At 38.6% G+C, this 21,774-nt stretch overlaps 1 protein-coding gene across 1 annotated transcript in view; it reads right to left on the bottom strand.

Moving 5' to 3' along the window:
- Nucleotides 1–3,306: 3,306 nt before the first annotated feature.
- SERPINI1 (serpin family I member 1) overlaps nucleotides 3,307–21,774 on the bottom strand; it is a 43,770-nt gene continuing 25,302 nt past the window's right edge. The window contains exons 6-8 of the mRNA XM_015822163.1: nucleotides 12,765–12,851; nucleotides 7,217–7,306; nucleotides 3,307–3,642 (exon numbers count right to left, since the gene is read on the bottom strand). Coding sequence (XP_015677649.1) covers nucleotides 3,566–3,642; nucleotides 7,217–7,306; nucleotides 12,765–12,851 — 254 coding nt within the window. The 3' untranslated portion in view covers nucleotides 3,307–3,565. The remainder of the gene's footprint in view (nucleotides 3,643–7,216; nucleotides 7,307–12,764; nucleotides 12,852–21,774) is intronic.

Below are 21,774 nucleotides of genomic sequence, written 5' to 3'. Positions count from 1 at the left end.
GCAGGCAGTATTCAAAACCACATCCCCTGTGGTCCATGGAAAAACCTTTCTCCATGGCACCGGTCCCTGGTGCGCAAAAGGTTGGGGACCTCTGTTCTAGTCCAACTCTCTTCTCAGTCAAGAAACTCTATACCATTTCAGACAAATGGCTGTCCAATCTCTTCTTAAAAACCGCCTGGGGCACTGGAGCACTCACAACTTCTGGAGGCAGGTTGTTCCACTGATTCATTGTTCTCACTTAGGAAATTCCTCCTTAATTCTAGGTTGGATATCTCCTTGATTAGTTTCCAACCATTGCTTCTTGTCCTGACTTCAGATGCTTTGGAGAATAGCTTGACTCCCTCTTCTTTGTGGCAGCCCCTGAGATATTGGAACACTGCTATCATGTCCCCCCTCATCCTTCTTTTCATTAATCTAGATATACCCGATTGCTGCAACCAATGAAAAAATACTTGGTGAAGATAAAAACCATTGCTAGCATGGTTTAGTGGTTTAAATATTGCAGTAGGACCAGGGAGGCTCACATTCAAGACCACCCTTAGCTCTGGAATCCTATTGGAGGCTTTTTCTTCCTCAACCCAGCCAACCATATAGCTTTGCTGTTTGGGGCATAAACTGAAGGATTGAAGGCCATCTTTAGATCTTGGAGGAAAAGTGGAATATAAATCTAATAAATTAGCAGCAGAAGATGAAAAGCACTTAGCTCTCTCAACCCACCATAATTTCCCATCTCTGCTATGTAAACAGGTGGGAAGGACGAAATAAATAAAAATTCAGAAAATTTCTCCCTTTCTTCTTGTTCATTTTCTTGTTTTTGTTTTGAGCGGATAATGTTGCAGATTTAGAAAGAACATTATCATCTGGAAAACAATAACCATTTTATCAGGACTCAGGCGGCAACTTACTATGAACAGCTATTGGCTCCATCATTCCAACAAGCCATCTATACAATCCTGGATATTGCCAAAGGTAAAACATTAAATGGTGGAAAAAAGTAAAGACTGCACACTTAATTTTTTTTAATTATTGATTCCACTTTAGCTAAGCACCAACTTAATGCCTGGGAGTAGCTTTTGCTTTTTCCTTAATGGGGTCAAAGCAATAGAATTAGTGAATGAGAAAAGAATTCACTTATTAAAGAGTCACAATCCTATACATCTTGGCAATGTTCCTTAATGAAGCATGCACAGGATTGCCATCTATGCTGTTTTTCCCCATGCTTTATTAATAAAGTGCTTTTAATCTGTAGAAGCATCAATACAATTGCATTTGAATGAATATAAAGCTTTTTTTGATGGCAGGGAGAATCTAAGGTACATACAGGAAAGCTACTAGAGTGGAAGGACATGCAGATTTGTGTTAGACATCTTGCCCAAAACGATTTGACAGAGAACAGAATCAAATCCATATAGAAATCAAAGGAACTAGAAAGCTTTTATTAGTGCCTTAGTGTTTTGAATGGGATTTTACTAATATTCTCTTTAACTGGACTTGGATGATATGGTTCTTATCTACAGAAGATAGCTAAGTGCCATGCCACAAAAACATTTGCTGTTTTTCATGAACAATCCAAGGAACTGCACAGAGAATTGTATGATTTCATGTTAATCTGCCTGCCAGAAGAAATCTTGATAAATTATTATGTCCCCGATCCCCATTGACTACGAAGTACAACCATTTAGAGTGAGTGACAGCTACTCAAGTTTCAAATGGACATTGCTTTTTTTTTAACATTACAGCAGCAATTACAGAAACACATTTAAAACCGGCTTTTTAAAAATTTTAGTGCATTTTTTTTTGTCTTGACACACATCAATGTTACTCATAGGAAGATTGACTTTGAGATTGCATAATGGCTCATATTGTCTTCTTGGCAACAACATGGAAATTAGCTGGGGGAGGTGCTCATCTGTTTCATAGCCAAGGGAGCCAGCATGGTCCAAAAATGCTTCTGTGACCATGTGGCTGGCATGATTATACATTGAGTGCATGGAACACTGTTACCTTCACATTGAAGTGGTGTCTATTTACATGCTAAATAGGCAGGACCTGAAGCAGGAACAGGAACTCACCGTGTCACACGGTTCTTGGATCTCAAACTGCCAACCTTTTGATCCACAAGCCCAGCGTCTTAACTGCTGATTTTAAAAAGGTGGGTGCAATGGGACAACTGTTAGAAAAAAACAAACAAGGCCAGAATGCTCCATGGGAATTATACTATTTAAAGCTGCAGTACACATTGTCTTGATGCACTGCTATAGTATAGTGCCACTTTCCCTACTTTCAAGACATCACACAACCTCCGTCCCTGATCTTTTACAAATGCATTAGGATTAGATATCACTATAGGTTTCCCACATATTCTGGAACTCTTGCCTTTTCTGAAGCAAGACAGAGTTATGGTTCTGGAATAATTCTTTCTCAAAACTTCCAGTGCTGTATTTTCCCTGCTTAATCCTGGGAACCTTGCCTGTTTTTCCTGAAAGTCTTCCTCACTTCCCTGGCTTTTGCACAGGAGTCAGTGGTAGATGAGACATTATAGAAGAAGATAAAAGAGAGTGGTGCACCACACAGAGATGTAATGAATTATTTCCTCCATGGGTTAGATTAGCATTTACCAACCTGGGCAACTTATAGTTGTGTGGCATTCAATTTCTAGAGTTCACAACAATTGTGAATTTTGGAAATTGGAGTTCACACCTCTGAAGGTTGTCCAAGCTGGAAAATAGTGTCTAGAATTTTAGCTGTGATATCAGCTCACAAAACAATAACAATGCTGAATTGTAAATTTTACTGTGACACTTTGGGAAATGCACAAAATATACGGGGAATGGTCATATTGACCAGGATTGCTTAATTCAATTTTAATTACATTTAAATTAAAATAAATCCAAGTTAGTTATGGTATAATTTCTATCTAGGCCAGTGTTTCTCAACCCTAGCAACTTTATGCTGGGTGGACTTAAACTCCTAGAATTCTTCAGTTAGTATGATTTGCTGAGGAATTCTAGGACTTGAAGTCCATCCATCTTAAAGTTGCTGAGGTTGAGAAACACTGATCTAAGCTCTTCCCACTTCTGGAATGTGTTCCCAATACATTGCCCAAAGGCCTTCTGGGGCTCTCATCTTTAAAAATCTGAGCACTTTGGGATTGTTATCTAGGCTTCAAAGAGCCTTGACAATTAATTATATTCTACTATAGAAATTTGGAATGGCTTCATTTGAGAGGCAATTAGGCATTGATTCCCAAGACAAGAAAATGGTCACTAGCATGGATATTTTAATTTTTTTTATTTTAAAGGACCAACACAATAAATCACGAAGACAACAACATATATTTTAATACTGAAAGCTTTCCTTCCACAACTACGGTCTGCAATTTCATAGGTGAAGTCAGACCTGGAAATGGTTTGTCTTTTTAAATAGTATCTCAAAGGTAACATTGCAAAAAAGGGAGAACTAAAAAAAGAAAGTAAACCACCACATGGAAAACCTTAAATACATCAATTGCAAACTTAGTGTGCTTGTTTTCTTTTGTGAGAATGTGGATCAACCTGTGGAGCTATTAAAGTTCTTCAAAATCATGCACACTTGGATTCATCGCTTCTGGGTGCATTACTCTCCCCATGAAAATGATGGTACCTTAAAGAAAGAAAAGAAGAGCTATAGGAACACGGATTCCAGATAACAAGAATAATAATTCTTAAAAAACATGTTCAACGGTGGAAAATTATCCATAAAGGATATGGCTTCTGTTTACTGGGTGGGTTCAAGAAAAGAGTGATTACAAACTTCAAAGACTGTGTCTCTCCTGCTGGATAGATCTCATTATTAGGTAGTTTTCCTAAAGTTTTCCCGAAAATGTCATTTACTGGTTCCAATCTTGTCTATGGAACAATAGTTATGATCCTGTCCTATTTTCTAAAGGTACTGGGTGCTCCTTGTAATTAATGAAAAAAGATATTAAGATACTGATATGATATTTCTCCTGAACCAAGTTCTTATTTGTTCTCAGATAGGATTATCCACCTACAAAAGAGCCATGGATGAAAGAACAAAGAAACAAAGCCAATGTAGAGTTTAGAATATCATGTGGTCTTTAATAGTTTATTTTCATAATTAATGAGAATCCTGGATGAAGGAATCAAATCAAATCCTGGATATATATATTCGGTCCTTTGTTTTATACTTTTATTTATAGTTATCAAAGGTATGTATTTCTTTGGAGTCTTATTTTATATCTGTTTCACAACAACACATATAATCAATTATAATAAAATGTTTTTGCTTAAATGGGGATTTTTTTTAAAAAAACGATTCTGCCAGGCACAAGTTTTCTATTTCAACACTATCCAACTTGACTCTGGGCTTCTTCATATGAGTTGTGAGAAGATAAAAACACTGTTCTGGCTACTAGGCAAGGCTCTTTTTCCTCCAGGATGTGTCTGGAGGTATGGAATTCTTAGCAGCAGAGTTGTTTCTGATTTCAATTTCAAAAAATCCCCAACACTCTTGGCTACTTTTGACTGTTGCTTCATTGGCTAGATGAAGAGTTGATAGCATGGCCCAAAATTAAATTAAAATGGTTAAAAAAATAAGTTCATGAAATTTTGGATGAATGCTAAATATTCCATGCAATTTCAGTAATTTCAAACAAGATTTGATTGCTTACTTGTGGGATCTCATGGGAGAAACACATACATGTATATAGAAACCCAATTTTGAGTGGGATCATGAATCACACTTACTTGAAATGAGCCTCATTAAATTCAAGGAGTCTGATTTCTGAGCCACTTCTAGGACTGACAGTTAGAACACAGGTCCATTTTAGCCAATATTATTTCTCAAACTGACAACAACTCCTTTTTGTCCAATTAGATTTTTACTAGTCTTGCAGATCTCTTTTTGAGCTGGTAATGGAGTGAATTGAAAATGTGAACTCTATTTTGCGAGATATATACTCTGCCACAGAGCAATTGCTTCCTTCCAAAAGTACATGATTAAAAAAAATCCTCTATGTACTTTTCAAAGTATATAGTATATACTTTTAAATCAATCCGTTTTGTTATACGCTAGGTAGTTGTCATCATTCTTGTCAAGCATGTGAATAACTCATCACATTGGTACTCTGGATACTCTTGGGTCAGAACATTTGGGAATTTTCCAATATTAATCATAAAATGTTGGACAGCAGTCAAAGCCTGCTGGTTTGACTAATGGCCTTTAACTCCCTTGCACTGAACCACAGCATGAACAGTCCATGGCAAACGCTTTGTTCTGCCATGTCCTCATTATGTTGCCCACACCCCCAGTTTAAAGTCATCTCCTGCAGTTTTGATATCAAAGTAGGGTCTTCCCTTTTGAGCAAGCAAAAAGATGCAGCAGTTTTGCTGAAGATGAAATCTGATGAAATTCATTAACCGTTCAGTTGATCCTCGGAAGCTGGGATCAGGCCACAATCTAATGGCCAGTTTAACCTGGTTCATGCCGGTTCCTTCCCATTGGCCCCTGGTCAGTGTATTCCAGGGCCACTCTGCTTTGGCTACTGGTCAAGTCTAGCTCTTTCAAACTGAACTCTCTCATCTACCCACAATATAGCCTCCCTGCCTGACCGGATGGGATGGATCAATGAAATATGGATAAGATGGTTCCTTTGGTAACTTGTTCCCATACCATAAAGGGATTTAAAGGTTCAACCGGAAGCAAACTGATACCCAATGCAGCTCATACAGCAGGTGTTAGATGCACAACCCTAGGGGTGGCCAAAACTACTCACATCGCTGTCTTCTGCACAGCTGTAATTTCTGGCTACTCTTCAAAGATAACCCCATGTAGAGTATATTGTATTAGTCCATATGGAGATGACAAAGGCATAAGTGATTGAAAGAAGGGTGTTTCAATCCGGGAAGGGGAATAACTGGTGAACAACTCAAAGTTGAGCAAAAGTCCTCTTAGCCACAACTGCCATCTGCTTTTTGAGTGGGAGTCCAGGAGGACCCCTAGATTGAACATTGTGTTTGTCTGGGGCAGTGCAACCCCATCCAAGATCAGGCAAAGCCCCAGATACTGAAGGGGCCACTACTGATAGCCATTCCATCTTACCAAAATCAGTTGAAGCCTGTGGTTCCCTATCCAGATCCTCATAGCTTCAAAGCATGCTATGAGGGCATCCACAAATCACTTTGTTCATCAGGGATGGAGATATACAACTGGGTTTCATTGACATACCAATGATATAGAAGACCTCACCCAGCAGCTTCATGTAAATATTTTAAAAAAGAGGAGAGAGCCCTAAGCCCCGCAGCAATCCACAGAGCAATGGGTATGTGCTGGACCTCTTGTTCCCTATCAGTATCAATTGGAACCAGCACAAAACCTCCCCCCCCACTTTCAACTCTTAAAGCCAACCCCAAAGGATACCATGGGTCAATGGTATCAAAAGCTGCAAGAGTAGTGCAAGCTGGATGTACTACCCCCCAAGTTACTCCCACCAGAGGATTTATTATTATTTTTTATTCATTCAATTTCTATTTGCTGGCAGTATGGATATTGGGTAGAGCAGAAAAGAGCAACTTATTTTGTACTTAAACATAGCCGTCTGCCAGCTGTAGAACCAGTGGATAATACTTGGGAAAAATGCTCGAAAGTGAGCAAAGCTCTGGGGAGGCAAAAAAAGTAACTTTCTAGTTTATGGGATATTGCCTCTTTGAAAAGCTTCTATTTCTTTGTGGTCCTGCCGCATTACTTCATACTTACACTCTAATTACCTCACTAGGCATATGTTGTGTAATAGCCAATGAAATATCTTGCTGTTATAGCTGGTCTCATGTATGATCTCATTTGAATAAATTATTAATCCCAACCTTCTTGAGACCTGTTTTTCTTTCCAGAATTGACAAAAATCCAGTATGATTCAATGTCATATATTATATTCCAGTTTAAACAAACCCCCTTTGGGGATTTTTTCCCCTACTACAATTCAAAGGAGGCAAAAAGAAGAAAAACAAATTGGGATTAGACATAGGTTCAAGTCTACCCCCATCCATGGAAGCTGGGGAGTTGACTTGGGAATAGTCACTGTATGTCAGCCCATCCTATTTTATAAGGTTGTGAGGAAATGTTTAAAGGCAGGATTGCTGTGTAAGCTGCTTTGAACTCCTACAGAAATATGGAAGATGAATCAATACTATATATTTAAATAATGCAATGCACTCACCTATTATTCTGTTCCGAACCACAAAGAAGAATGGATGATCCACTATAATTTGGGGGTACAGCACAGCCATTCTACTAATTGCAATCATTCCTGGGGAATGGGAGAAAAAAAACCAAAGTCTAATATTTCTTGGACATATTTGTGGCACACAATCTCTCCTTTTTGCTGCCAGTCCATTTGTAGCCCACCTAAAGTGCACAAACAAGGATTAAAAACCCATCACACTAACAAGGTTGTCAGGAGGCACAAACCTAATCTAAAACCAAGAAAGATTTGGAAAGAAATGGATGTATCTAGACATGTTCTGTAAATGATTAACAACTGGTAGTTGCACAATTTATTTTCACCACTTTGGGAACAGCTTATAACTTACAAACAAGCTGACTTGGGAGACTTATTACATCCATTCCTTTCTGAGGGGAAGCCATTACCTTGGATAACCTTACCACCCACTTGGGTTATTGCTAAATACAGAACAGAAGCATTCAATGGAACGTGTTGTGTTAATCCTAACTGGCCACAATAATTTTCAGGAGTGCACTCGTACTGTGAAATCTTATTTCTGATCCCCAGAATTTTCACTGCAAATGGATGCAAATTCTGATTCAATGCTTGCAAACTTTTCAAATGACATATTTTTATTACCATCACAATCATAACAGTGACATTGCTAGGAGTATTTTCAACCAGAGACAACATTCTTTTATGAGGGGATAACACTAACTCTCCACCTTATAAAGAAGACACTGCCTACCACTCTTAAATTCATTTTTATATTGGCTTATCAGCTATGAATTGGTCTGGTTTCCAATTAGTTAATCTTCTGTGGACCTTATAATCAGATTCATTCCTTAGTCATTTACTTTGGTATAGGTAAATCAGAATTTCCTTTATTTAGGGATTTGAGATCTCTTACAAATTATACCCGGAGAGGCTGTTTAAAGGGAACGTGGTTTGCCTTAATGACAGGAATGATAGAAGACCCTACTTAAAAGCAAGTCAGAAATGAGATTTGGAGAAGGGAAGGATTTGCTTCAGTAAAGATGGATTTAGTGGGACAGTGGCTCAGTCATTATCATGGTTCATTACATTAATCTAATAAATTATCTCAAAATGACACAGCAAGCCACAGTACATTAGCCTCACTCTGTCTTGCTTATTATCTCAGCAATAGTTCCTGATTGGTTAGTCTGTTGCCCCATTGTTATTTTCCTAATTACAACGATCAAAAAAAGTCTGTTGTTGCCAATGAACATCTATGCCAGGGTTTTTCAAAAGGGGTTCCATGGAACCTAGCATTATGCGAGATACTAAATGTGAGAAACTAAGGGGAAAAAAACCACTCAAAACACAGCCAATTTATTATGGCAAGAGCAATGTTTCTCAACCTTGGCATATTTAAGATGAATGGACTTCAGTTTTCTACATCCCAAGTCAGAATCTCCCATGCTGGCTGGAGTATTCTAAGAGCTGAAATCCAGCCCATTTTAAAGATGCCAAGAATGAGAAACCTTATGCTAGAGCTTCGCTTCTTGATCTGGCATTCTGGAATTTATTTTCTTAAATGGCAACCTTACTAAGTTTAGACCAAGCGCATGACTAAGTCCCCATCTGCAGAATGAAGGAAAGCCTATTCTTTCTGTCGTCCTTTTCTTTTATAAAAGAACTCATAGTCAGCAAGGGTGAGAAGACAGTCAAACTGCTACAAGGCAATTTTACTTACTGTTTCTCCTTTTATTGTCTGAAAGACTAATACTGCTTAACTCTATGTTAACCTTTAGCTGAAATATAAATGACAGAGCACATCCTCGATCATAATTAACATAGCTAACACAAACAAATGTAAATCAAACAAGGTCAAAACAACCTGACTTGAAATGCTCCTTCTAACCCATAATTTAATCTATAGCGTGGGTTTTGACATTATAGCAAGCCAAAAAACAACAGGTTTTGGCTTGTTGTGAGAACACACTCAATATAAGACACTTGTTTCTAATCACAACTGCCAAAAGCAGAGAATCATAATTAACTCATTATGAACTTGCAAGAAGTTCTCCAACTTGGTCAGCATAAGATATATGGGACTATAATGTTGATCATCTCCATCAAGAATTTCTTATAGCTAAACTGTTTGGAAGGGATTTGTCAGGCACAAGAAACCAGGAGGCAGGATAGAGTTCGAAAGCACTGCAAGTTTATTCCATGCAGCCTATACAAGAATCTGATCTACTAACAGTCAAGGCAAATTGGCAGCAGATAAGAGACTTCAAGTGGGGCCCTCTTTTGGGAGTGTAGGAACTCCAGACTAATGATGTGTTTGACTTTGCCCTCAGGCTCAACCTGGTTATCTCTTACAGGATTGGCTATCTACTTGAATTAGCATCCAGAAAGCTCTGTGTTTTTCTGACACTTAAGCTGAGACACCTAAAATATGCAGATTTAATTTGTAATATCAGTATATACAGGAAATATTGTAGTTCAAATACATTAGCATTAAGACAAAATTTAGTCTTAATTAAATTTGTAAGTCTTTAGTGACTCTCCTCTAGAGCTTTACAGCAAGCATTTTATTAACTTTTATCTTTATTATACTGACATATGAAAAGGAGATAGTAATGGAATAAATAAAACTTTCACACATGCCCAGTCATGAAATGAATCCTTGTCTATGTAGTTTTGAGGAATCTACCTTTCCAGCCAGGGCTCAGTAGGAATGCAAATTGGCAGCAGATAAGAGACTTCAATCTCCAAAGATTGTGCTTTTCTACTTATTAAAAAAAAAAGGAAATTGATACATGATTTGAAACCTATAAGAGAATTATTTAAAAATCTGTGGGGGCGAAAGATATATATTTGTACGTGATAAGCAAGTAGTTCTGCCATCTGGGTGTGTGTTATTTAAATATATTCAAATGGGTCACTTTGTTGGGGGAGGAGCTGAGCTGTGAAATAGGTAGGTCAAGGATGCAATATTGGTGGGACCATATCTCACATCTTAGCACAGTCTTTCTCAACCTTAGGAACTTTACGATGTGTGGACTTCAACTCCCAGAATTCCCCAGCCAGCGATGCCACCATGCTGGATACGGAATTCTGGAAGTTGAAATCCACACATCTTAAAGTTGCCGAGGTTGAGAAACACTCCCCTACCAGGACTGAAAATTCCAGTATTTCTTCCTTGGGGAGATTGGAGAAACAAAATTTCAGGATTATTTTCAATCCTTTTAAAAAATACTTTCGATGATAAAGTTGAGGCTTAGATTCCAATATCTCAGGGGCTGCCACAAAGAAGAGGGAGTCAAGCTATTCTCCAAGGCGCCTGAAGGCAGGACAAGAAACAAGGGATGGAAACTAATCAAGGAGAGAAGCAACCTAGAACTAAGGAGAAACTTCCTGACAGTTAGAACAATTAACCAGTGGAATAACCTGCCTCCAGAAGCGGTGAATGCTCCAACACTGGAAGTTTTTAAGAAGAGACTGGACAGCCATTTGTCTGAAATGGTATAGGGTTTCCTGCCTGAGCAGGGGGTTGGACTAGATGACCTCCAAGGTCCCTTCCAACTTTTTTATTATTATTATTATTATTATTATTATTATTATTATTATTATTATTTATTATTTCAAGTGTTTCCTAGCTCAAAATGATAAGAAATTAGCTTCTCAATATTCAGCAACAGTAATCGCAAAACAGGGTCTTAGAGCTGCAGATTGCTTTTTCTTGGCTTTTTCTTATTTCTATCTATGGCTTTTTCTTATTTCTGTCTGACCATCAGCTCATCTGGAAACAGAAAGATCTTGCAAACTGATGTAATGCTATATAGCCGCAACCTGATGCTTCTGATAAGAGCAAAGGGATATTTTTATCTCCTCACACTGGTGCTGCAGTCCAGCCTCCCTCCTTCTTTTCTTCTGGTATTACAAAGACATTTAATCAAATGCTGCGGCAGGAGAAGAATAAATCATGGAAAAGAATCGGCTGCAGAATTTCCTTGGCTCAGAATTCAAATGTATTATACACACATAATGCAATTGCAAATGGGCAAGTTTCTATTGCCTTTTTTAGAAATCCTAGTACACCATCTAAATAATCTCTAATTCTTTTGACATACATCTGTCTAGCTTCTCTTGACTTCTGTTTCATCTAAGGACAGAGACTTGACTAAGTTAAAAAATAGGCTTTATATTTTAAAGATTAGGGCTTGCTTTCTTCCTGGACAGTACTATGGTACTGGACATAACCCAATACCATTAGATAACTCCTCTTCATGGTAATGCCAAGACTATAATTAAGTGCAGACAACGTCTTCCTCCCAACCTTTCAAGGGTTGGGGACAAATTTTAAATGAGCCTTCTGCCCACTCATTATCCTTACCAGAAAGGTAAATAAATGACTAGAAAGCATGGGAAAATGTCCTCCAAAATAGCTTTTCCGAAATTGCCCTTTCAAGGTGTGTTGCACTGTACTACGAAGTATTTATCTGCACAGCTGTCTTGGGAGCTAAGCCATTAATTACTTTGGCTGATGAAAATGAGAAGATAAATGTCATGCTCCTGCTTCATATGCTTATCAGGCTAGCAAACATCCATGGCTGGGGTTATTGCACCAGGAGCTTGCCTCTCCTCCACCTCCTTACACAATATACTGTACATAAAATGCATCTTGTTAGGATTGTTGGGTTTGAATTAAGGAGAGAAAAATTGAGCTGTGAAGCTTACCACTGGCTGTCCATGGCAGGGCAGGACCTAGGCCAGGGTGTCAAACTGCTGGCCTGCGGGCCGGATGCGTCATCCGGAAGCCGCGCCCACCCCATTGCCGGCAATGGCAAAACCGTCCCGATACGTTGCGCGACGTCACGTGATGTCGCGAGTTTGACATGTCTGACCTAGGCCCTTGAAGATGGTTTGGACTTCAAATCTCATCAGTCCCAGTCAATGGCCAAAGACTGATTGAGTTGAAATCCCAAGCCTCTAGAACAGTGGTTCTCAACCTTTTTAATGCCGCGACCCCAACTGGTCGTAAGTCGAGGACTAAACCGGTTGTAGGTCGAGGACTAAACCGGTCGTAAGTCAAGGACTAAACCGGTCGTAAGTCGAGGACTACCCAACCGGTCGTAAGTTGAGGACTTTCCCTGCCTGGGAGCGCCGCGCATGCATGGTTCCGCCCCCTGCGCCGGCTGAGGCGTAGCTGGCAAGCGGCAGAGACGGAGCAGGCCGACCACCAGCTGGCCCAGCCCAAGGGAGGTAAGGCACCCGCCGGAAAAGGGGGGAAAAATGGCGGACAGCCTTGAAATGGTCGATCAACCCCAAAAGGGGTCACGACCCATAGGTTGAGAACCGCTGCTCTAGAAGACAGTTAACTGTACTTCAAGCTTTCCTAGCAAAAGTCTAAATATTGACAACTCTGCCCAAAAAAATGACAGAGGAGGAGGAGGACCACCCAGCTACTGCTTGCTTCAGCCCAATCCATGTAGCAGTTTATTCTGTGGGAATACATCTTTTTGCTAAAAAGCTGGGCATGTCATTTAGTCCACACTTTTAGGAAGTTTACCTGAAGCAGCAGCAGCTTCTGAACCTTCTTCATTAACTTCAAGGATAGATTTGTGAACTGCTTTTGACAGGTAAAGCTCTTTGTTGTCTGGAGGAAAAACAAAAGTCGGAGCATTAGCAATTCAGCGTTTCCACAAAAGACCTATAAATGTCTTCCAATATCAGAGAAAAATAAGCTTTGGGCTTAGTTTACAATAATGGTGAACAATTACCATCCGAAAGGTACAGATGACATCCTCTGTAATCTAAACTCTAGGTACTTTATTTCTTTTTCTCTTCTCTCTTTCCTGTTCTGTAAGTCCCACTATTTTCTTCTGATAAGACACCTTCAGATTTCATATACCGAAATGTGAAGCTATCAGATTACTGGTCTATCTGAGCCAGATGTAGATAACCTATTGCCCTTGGAATCTCTCTGCAACATTTTTTTTTATTCCTGAAACAACCTCCCCACTGTCAAGTATTCAGTGATTCAACTGTCAAAAATTGATGATGCAATTTTGCATCATATCAAGGCAAAAAATAAATTAAGAATCAAAAGTCTCAAGGCCCCCCAAATAAAAGAAAAGGGCAATCCAGAGTATTAATAAATCAAAAGCTTATCAACCCCAGGTCAAAGCAAAATGATGCCCATGAATGCAGAGATTTCAGGTTTACTGACTTTTTGCAATTTTCCCTAGAACCCTGAGACCTGCTAGTCTCCATTAATCAGGCAGAGGGGAAGAATTAAAGAACAGATGCCTTGAGCAAATGAACAGCACAGGAATTTGCCACTTTTAGAATCAGAAACAAGGTCATAAAATCCTTTCTTGAGAAAATCCATTTCTGGTGTGTTGTTTTTCAAGCATTCTTTTTTTTTTGGTAACCCAAACATAGTCTGTTCTTGGCCCTGATAGCCAACTGGAGTAAATAATGAAACTCATGGTGATGTGCTACAAAACACTCAGCAATCTCTTCTGTCCATCATTGGATTACTTTAACTCTGTAGCATCTCAAGCTGTGTTTCCTATAGCTGAAAATCTATTTTATTCAACTAGATATAATAAAGTTTGAGTCTCCTTCACACTGAATTCATAGAAGAGAATATTTGTAGCTCAGTGTTGAACTGTGAAGTCCTTGGTGCCCTCTGAGCTTGGTTGTTTTCTTGCAGATGTTTCAACAGGTAACTAGGCAACATCATCAGTGCAAGAAAACATCTGCAAGAAAACAACTAAGCTCAGAAAGCACCAAGGAGCCCACACACTCAACTCAATACTGGGGACAACATAAACCTATCTGTGGCAATGATATGGAAAAGATTAGTTCTTTTTCCAGGACATTTTTCAACTTTCCAGTCTAGCCTTTAGCCTTGGGATTTCTTTATAATCTCCCAAGTAAGTACTAATTAGATCTAACACTGCTTAATTTTTCAAGATGAGCCAAAGGCATCTTGGTACTGCTACATAGCTGGGCATAGAGACTAAGATCCCTCCAAATCTAATAAGAGAGGTAAGAAGACAAAAATGTATCACTATAGAAAGTCTGAAGTCTGATGTACTCCAAAAGAACAGATGATTGAATCCAGTAATTTATTTTTGTACATTCACTAGGACCCTGGGTGGTGCACAATGGAAAAAAAACCCCCAGAAAAATAATACAAAAAACATATTAAATGATATTCCTTGTAATAAAAATGGTAACCCAACAATCACATAATGAGTCAAAGCCCTGTTTGAATAATTAAAAAAAATCCTCAGAGTTTTTCTAAGTAAAAAGATAGTCAGGGCAAGAGTATTCCAGAGTAGGAGACTCACTATAAAAATGCCTGTCGCCTTGTTTCTCCTCTACAGATCTCTCAATGGGTGGAGTTTCTCTTGATAATCAGACTGGACGGAGAAAATCATCCCTGATATAACTGAACACCATAATTTATGGGAGGCCTTATGGGTAACAACCAGCACTTTAAATATACCTCATAAATATGAATATACAGATCAGCCTCAACTTTCGATTGTAATTGAGCCTGTAAGTCATGATGGTCGTAATGTGAGTTACCCATGTGACCAACCCAAATTTATAACATTTTTTGTGGTGGCTGTTAAGTGAATGCCACAATTGTTAAGTGAACCCACTGTTTGATATGGGATGTTTTTACTGAAAACTGGAAGCAAATGACAGCTTTTGGGAAAAATGTTGTAAATTGTGGGATGCTGAAAATGACCCTAAATGCAGACTGTTTGCTGAGTGCTTGAAATGGAGTCATGTGACCATGGGGGAACTTTGGGACTAGATTGTAAAGACATTTGGGGGAGTCCATTGTAACTTTGAACGGTTGCTAAACCACCAGTCATAAGTTTATTTTTACATAAAGAAAGAGAGAGAGAGAGAGAGAGAGAGAGAGAGAGAGAGAGAGAGAGAGAGAGAGAGAGAGAGAGANCAATCCAGAGTATTAATAAATCAAAAGCTTATCAACCCCAGGTCAAAGCAAAATGATGCCCATGAATGCAGAGATTTCAGGTTTACTGACTTTTTGCAATTTTCCCTAGAACCCTGAGACCTGCTAGTCTCCATTAATCAGGCAGAGGGGAAGAATTAAAGAACAGATGCCTTGAGCAAATGAACAGCACAGGAATTTGTCACTTTTAGAATCAGAAACAAGGTCATAAAATCCTTTCTTGAGAAAATCCATTTCTGGTGTGTTGTTTTTCAAGCATTCTTTTTTTTTGGTAACCCAAACATAGTCTGTTCTTGGCCCTGATAGCCAACTGGAGTAAATAATGAAACTCATGGTGATGTGCTACAAAACACTCAGCAATCTCTTCTGTCCATCATTGGATTACTTTAACTCTGTAGCATCTCAAGCTGTGTTTCCTATAGCTGAAAATCTATTTTATTCAACTAGATATAATAAAGTTTGAGTCTCCTTCACACTGAATTCATAGAAGAGAATATTTGTAGCTCAGTGTTGAACTGTGAAGTCCTTGGTTCCCTCTGAGCTTGGTTGTTTTCTTGCAGATGTTTCAACAGGTAACTAGGCAACATCATCAGTGCAAGAAAACATCTGCAAGAAAACAACTAAGCTCAGAAAGCACCAAGGAGCCCACACACTCAACTCAATACTGGGGACAACATAAACCTATCTGTGGCAATGATATGGAAAAGATTAGTTCTTTTTCCAGGACATTTTTCAACTTTCCAGTCTAGCCTTTAGCCTTGGGATTTCTTTATAATCTCCCAAGTAAGTACTAATTAGATCTAACACTGCTTAATTTTTCAAGATGAGCCAAAGGCATCTTGGTACTGCTAAATAGCTGGGCATAGACTAAGGTCCCTCCAAATCTAATAAGAGAGGTAAGAAGACAAAAATTTATCACTATAGAAAGTCTGAAGTCTAATGTACTCCAAAAGAACAGATGATTGAATCCAGTAATTTATTTTTGTACATTCACTAGGACCCTGGGTGGTGCACAATGGAAAAAAAACCCCAGAAAAATAATACAAAAAACATATTAAATGATATTCCTTGTAATAAAAATGGTAACCCAACAATCACATAATGAGTCAAAGCCTGTTTGAATAATTAAAAAAAATCCTCAGAGTTTTTCTAAGTAAAAAGATAGTCAGGACAAGAGTATTCCAGAGTAGGAGACTCACTATAAAAATGCCTGTCGCCTTATTTCTCCCCTACAGATCTCTCAGTGGGTGGAGTTTCTCTTGGTAATCAGACTGGACGGACAGAATCATCCCTGATATAACTGAACACCATAATTTATGGGAGGCCTTATGGGTAACAACCAGCACTTTAAATATACCTCATAAATATGAATATACAGATCAGCCTCAACTTTCGATTGTAATTGAGCCTGTAAGTCATGATGGTCGTAATGTGAGTTACCCATGTGACCAACCCAAATTTATAACATTTTTTGTGATGGCTGTTAAGTGAATGCCACAATTGTTAAGTGAACCCACTGTTTGATATGGGATGTTTTTACTGAAAACTGGAAGCAAATGCCAGCTTTTGGGAAAAATGTTGTAAACTGTGGGGTGCTGAAAATGACCCTAAATGCAGACTGTTTGCTGAGTGCTTGAAATGGAGTCATGTGACCATGGGGGAACTTTGGGACTAGATTGTAAAGACATTTGGAGGAGTCCATTGTAACTTTGAACGGTTGCTAAACCACCAGTCATAAGTTTATTTTTACACAAAGAAAGAGAGAGAGAGAGAGAGAGAGAGAGAGAGAGAGAGAGAGAGAGAGAGAGAGAGAGAGAGAGACTGTTTTTTTTATCAGACTCAATCCAATTAAAAAACAGGGCAAGGAAGACAGAATGCTGCTACTTTTCTATTTGTTTCCTTTCCTCTAGTAATTAAAAAACGAAAGGTGCTTTTATGAAAAAAAAAAATGAAAATAAAGGAAACGGGCATACAGCATTAAACCAGAGCTAAACCAGGAATTTTAACAATATGGTTTCCAAAGCATTGCTCTACATTTTGTCTCCTAAAGCAAAATGTAGGCAACCACTTTTCCCACATTACCTGGATTTGTCTACTTTACTCATGAAGAAAAATTAACAGTGCTACCCCTAGAGCACATTAATCTTTTCTGTGCTTAATTCTCAACATCCCTGTATAAATAATTTGATCTTTAAATAGCGGAGGAGTTAATTTGTTTGACTAAAATGGGTTGTTTTCTCTTGGTTTTTGTAGGTAAGGGAGTTAGGTGGTATAAATCTTTGGGAAAATATTCATCTCTGGGAGGAAGTGCAAGTCCAATACCATGTTGGTTTGTGTGCTTTATAACCTCCTCCCGTGCCTGGGTGCACCAACTTCCCAAGAGCTAAATCAAAAAGGCTGTGAAGTAAAACATAAGAACTGCTCAGCTGAATTGAGGCAAAGTTTAATCTTTTCTGACAATAGCCATCAGTCCAACATTGTTAGAAAGCTGACAAGCAGACATCCTTCCTGGATTCTCTACAACAGCTGGTTCTTAAACTAGTACAACTGTTAACTCCAGCACACAGAAGTTAAACTATATCTTCCAACATCTTTTACTATCGGCCATGATGACTGTGACTGGTGGAAGTGTAATGATCAATATTCACCAATTACCCATTTCTATAATGGAACAGGAGTTTTGATCTTAAGGTGACATTTCAGCATTGATCATTGCTAAAATGGGCTGCTAGCCTGCAATTTGCTTCATAACACCAGCCAAATTGCAGAGGGCTCAGACCTTATATTAATTCTGCCCAGATAAATGCTACTATCCATGGATTCCAGCTGTGTTTTTTAATACAACTGAAGAGAGAACCAAGTCTTCTTCACCTGAATAAAAATGGATCTGATATTGTGCAGGATTCAATTACTATTTCTGTGTGAAATTCTCAAAGGATTTCCATTTAGCTGTAGGAAAAAGTCTGTATGGAAAGCTTCCAACATGCCAGTATATCCTGTTATGTTTGTCCTGGAGGGATGGTAGAATCAAATGCTCCAAACTCAAAGATAAAGAGAACCAAGATCTGGATAGACAATATATCTGTGATGGATGGAGATCAAGATAACTTGGAAAACAGAGATATTGATGATGGGAGAAATTAACCAACAGGGCAAACTATAGTTCCTGATATTAAAAGATTTGATATGAATTCAGTTAATTGAATCTCTATCGATCTATTACAGGACCCTAGTCAATGGGGGAAGGATCAAAACATGTAAAACCAAAGTCTTCTTTAAGAATATCACCGTGGGACTGAAGGACTATACCACACCTATTACAAAAAGTTAGACATTATTTATTGTCCTGCAGGAGAAACAGACTTTGTAATTGCCCAATTGGATTTTATAATTATGCCCACAGAATGAAATTCTGCTTGTGCTCTTTGAACTGTGATGTTTAAAAACAAATTAAGAATATTTCAAGAAGTGCCAATAAATATATAATATTTGAGGAGTTGCCAGAAAGAAAAAGGGGTCAACCTATTCTCCAAAGTACCTGAAGGCAGGACAAGAAGTAATGGGTAGAAACTAATCAAGGATTAGTTACTATTACTAGAACCTAGAAATAAGGAGAAACTTTCCAACAGTGAGAACAATTAACCAATAAAACAGCTTGCCTCCAGAAGTTGTAGGTGTTCCATCACTGGAGGTTTTAAAGAAGATATTGGATAGCTATTTGTCTGAAATTGTATAGGGTCACTAGCACAGTGATAATTTTCCCTCCCTCATCTATTTCTTCAAATGTTATGGCTGTTTATGGAGGACAACTATTTACATTATTTTAAGTTAAAAACAGCATTCATGATAGTTAAGAACAGCCATTATAAATGAAAGAGTACATTCATCAGGAATAAGCTTCAAAGCAGCTCATGTTGAGCCAAGGAACCTAGAATTAAGGAGAAATTTCCTAATGGTGAGAGCAATCAACCAATGGAACAGCTTGTTTTCAAAAGTTGTGGGTGCTCCATCACCGGAGGCTTTCAAAAAGAGACTGGACAACCATTTATCTGAAATGGTATAGGTTCCTCTGCTCAAGCTGTGGATTGGACTAGAAGACCTCAAAGGTCCCTTCCGATTCTGTTATTCTATGTTCTATTTCTGCATTGTTTTCAAGAGAACCATGTGGACAGTTCAAATATACAGATAAGGTTGAATGCCAGATAATAAGATTCCTGCCCTTCACTTGCCCAGATTGGAAGCCATTTCTCTATCAACTGGGAAAGAAGATCAGGATCTAAAGATCTAAAGATGACAGGGACAGAACATTGACATTGTCAAAGTGAAAACAGAATGCATTAAATTACGGTACATATTTTAGAAATAAGTGAATTTAGATGGACCAGCATTTAAAATCAGATGCACTATTTAAGATATTAAATTGTATGAAGCAATAATGTGTTGATGATATCCACACAGGTCATTGCTAAGTATATGTTTGCCTGCAACTCAATTCATGACAATATCACTTCTATGGAATCAGAAGACAAGGTTATTTACTCACTACAGTCAAGAAAGTGGAATATACTGAGGAATTCAAAGGCAAAGAAAAGCAACATCAGAAAGAAAGTAGTGCATTGGTAGTAGGTTGAAATGTCATGGTAGAGAATGAAGGTACCAAAAATTACGAGAATATATGTGTATAATAATTCAAGGGGCAGGTTAATCAAGTGAAAATAATGTTTTTTTTCAATGCCAACAGCTGCTTCAAGTGAAATATATGCAGTTTTGACACCTGGATATCACTTGCCAAACAATATCAGAATCATATTCATTTCTTTGTTTACTTATCGAATGTATAAGTTACAAAACCCATAGTCACTCAATCTTTTCAGGGTTGAGCTGAAACCATTCTTCCCCATTCAGACCCACATTGCCTCCCAATGCTGGGAAAGCAATTTGACAGAATAACTTGGATGGCCCCAGGCAAAGATATTCATCTGAGTGTCATTAGCATATTGGTAAAATATAATCCCATGTTGGCAGATAACCTCAACCAGTAGCTTCATATAGATGTTCAATAACAGCAGGGAGGCTCTTAAACATACTCAGTTGGAGTTCTTCTTTCTCTTCCTCGGCCAAAGCATGCATCTGAATTTTAGGAAGTTCCTAAGAACCCTAAGTTTCCTTTGGAATCACACCAAGATTTTGTTATTATAGCCACTCTCAATAAAAGTAATTTTAGCCAATTAGTTCATGTCTAGCCTAGATAGTGGGGCTAAAAACCATCTTGCACATCTCATTGCACAGTATCTCCTCTGCCTCTTACATTTATATAAATTAAGGAGGTGTGTGCCTGAGCTTCTTCTGCATATTTTCTGCTTGTTATGGGCTTAAGATTCAATTTTTCTCTTGTACTTTGGTAATGGATTTTGCCTATCTCTGTCTCTACAATCAACCACATTCCATAGAGAAGTCTCTTCTAAAAATTGTGGATGAGGAAGGTCTTCTCACAGACCGATGTAGCATTTAGAAGCACAAACAAAACTCAGGGATGACGATGTTTTGATGACCAAGAGGAGCACCAAGAGGATGGAAGGTGATACTGATGCCTAATACCAAGGCAACTTTCCCCAAGAACAGCCAGTCCCTGCCTCCTGCCATATCTTCCCATGTCCATCACCACCATGAAGTTCTTGCCTCTCCTCTCTTAAAGAATCTATTGCCTCCATCTCTTGTACTCCCTCCAACCCCCTCTCAAAGAGTTTTATCACACAACAAAAGAATGTAACAGAACAGCTGACAGCACCCAGCACTTGTCCTCACCTTCTTCTTCCATACCTTCACCCTTTCAATTGCCCCTTTCTCATCCAGCAGGCAAGAGGAAAATCTCTTAGCCAGTGACACTTGTTTCTCACCTGAGGAGGAATGAACAGTTCTGATCTATTTGCACCACCTTTCTCCAGGTATCTAATTTCAAGACCTCCATCCCACTAGTCTAAAGTTTCATCAAATCTTCAGAGACATAGATCACACATAACAAGGGTTTTTATATAATGGATACAAAATACAGACAACTGAAAACTAATAAGCTAGAACACTTCCAGGCACAAGTGTGGAAACAGATATGAATTATTACCATAAAATATATTGGTTAGAATGACAAAATTAAGAAAAGTAGATGTGCCAGAAATATTTGATCTGTAAGACATACCATCAGAATATAAGATTAATGTTATGAACAGACTTGGTAACCAAGTTGTGAACACAAAATTTCAGGAAAGAGCTATCACAAAAATCAACAGAAAAAAAGAGTATGTTCAACCTTTTTAAAGAAGAAAAGATCCAAGACAAGGAATCATGATGGAGAACAAACATTTGGGAAACAATAAGAGTGTATGTTAATCAGGGCTTTTTTTCTCGGAGAAAAGGTGGCGGAACTCAAACCTGGCCACGCCCTCATCAAACCCTAGGACCGCCCCTTTAGAGAACAGGAATGCAAGTAAAATTTGGGAGGGGCTATTTCCGGTGTGGGAGGGGCTATTTCCGGTGCGGCCGGCCCGGAAAAAGGTGCCGGAACGCGGTTCCGCCGCGTTCC

The sequence above is a fragment of the Protobothrops mucrosquamatus genome, unplaced genomic scaffold (genome assembly GCF_001527695.2).
Source record: "Protobothrops mucrosquamatus isolate PMUCROS unplaced genomic scaffold, P.Mucros_1.0 scaffold1482, whole genome shotgun sequence".
NCBI lineage: Eukaryota > Metazoa > Chordata > Lepidosauria > Squamata > Viperidae > Protobothrops > Protobothrops mucrosquamatus.
The sequence above is the reverse complement of the archived record's forward strand: the minus strand, read 5'-3'. Positions and strand labels throughout refer to the sequence as shown.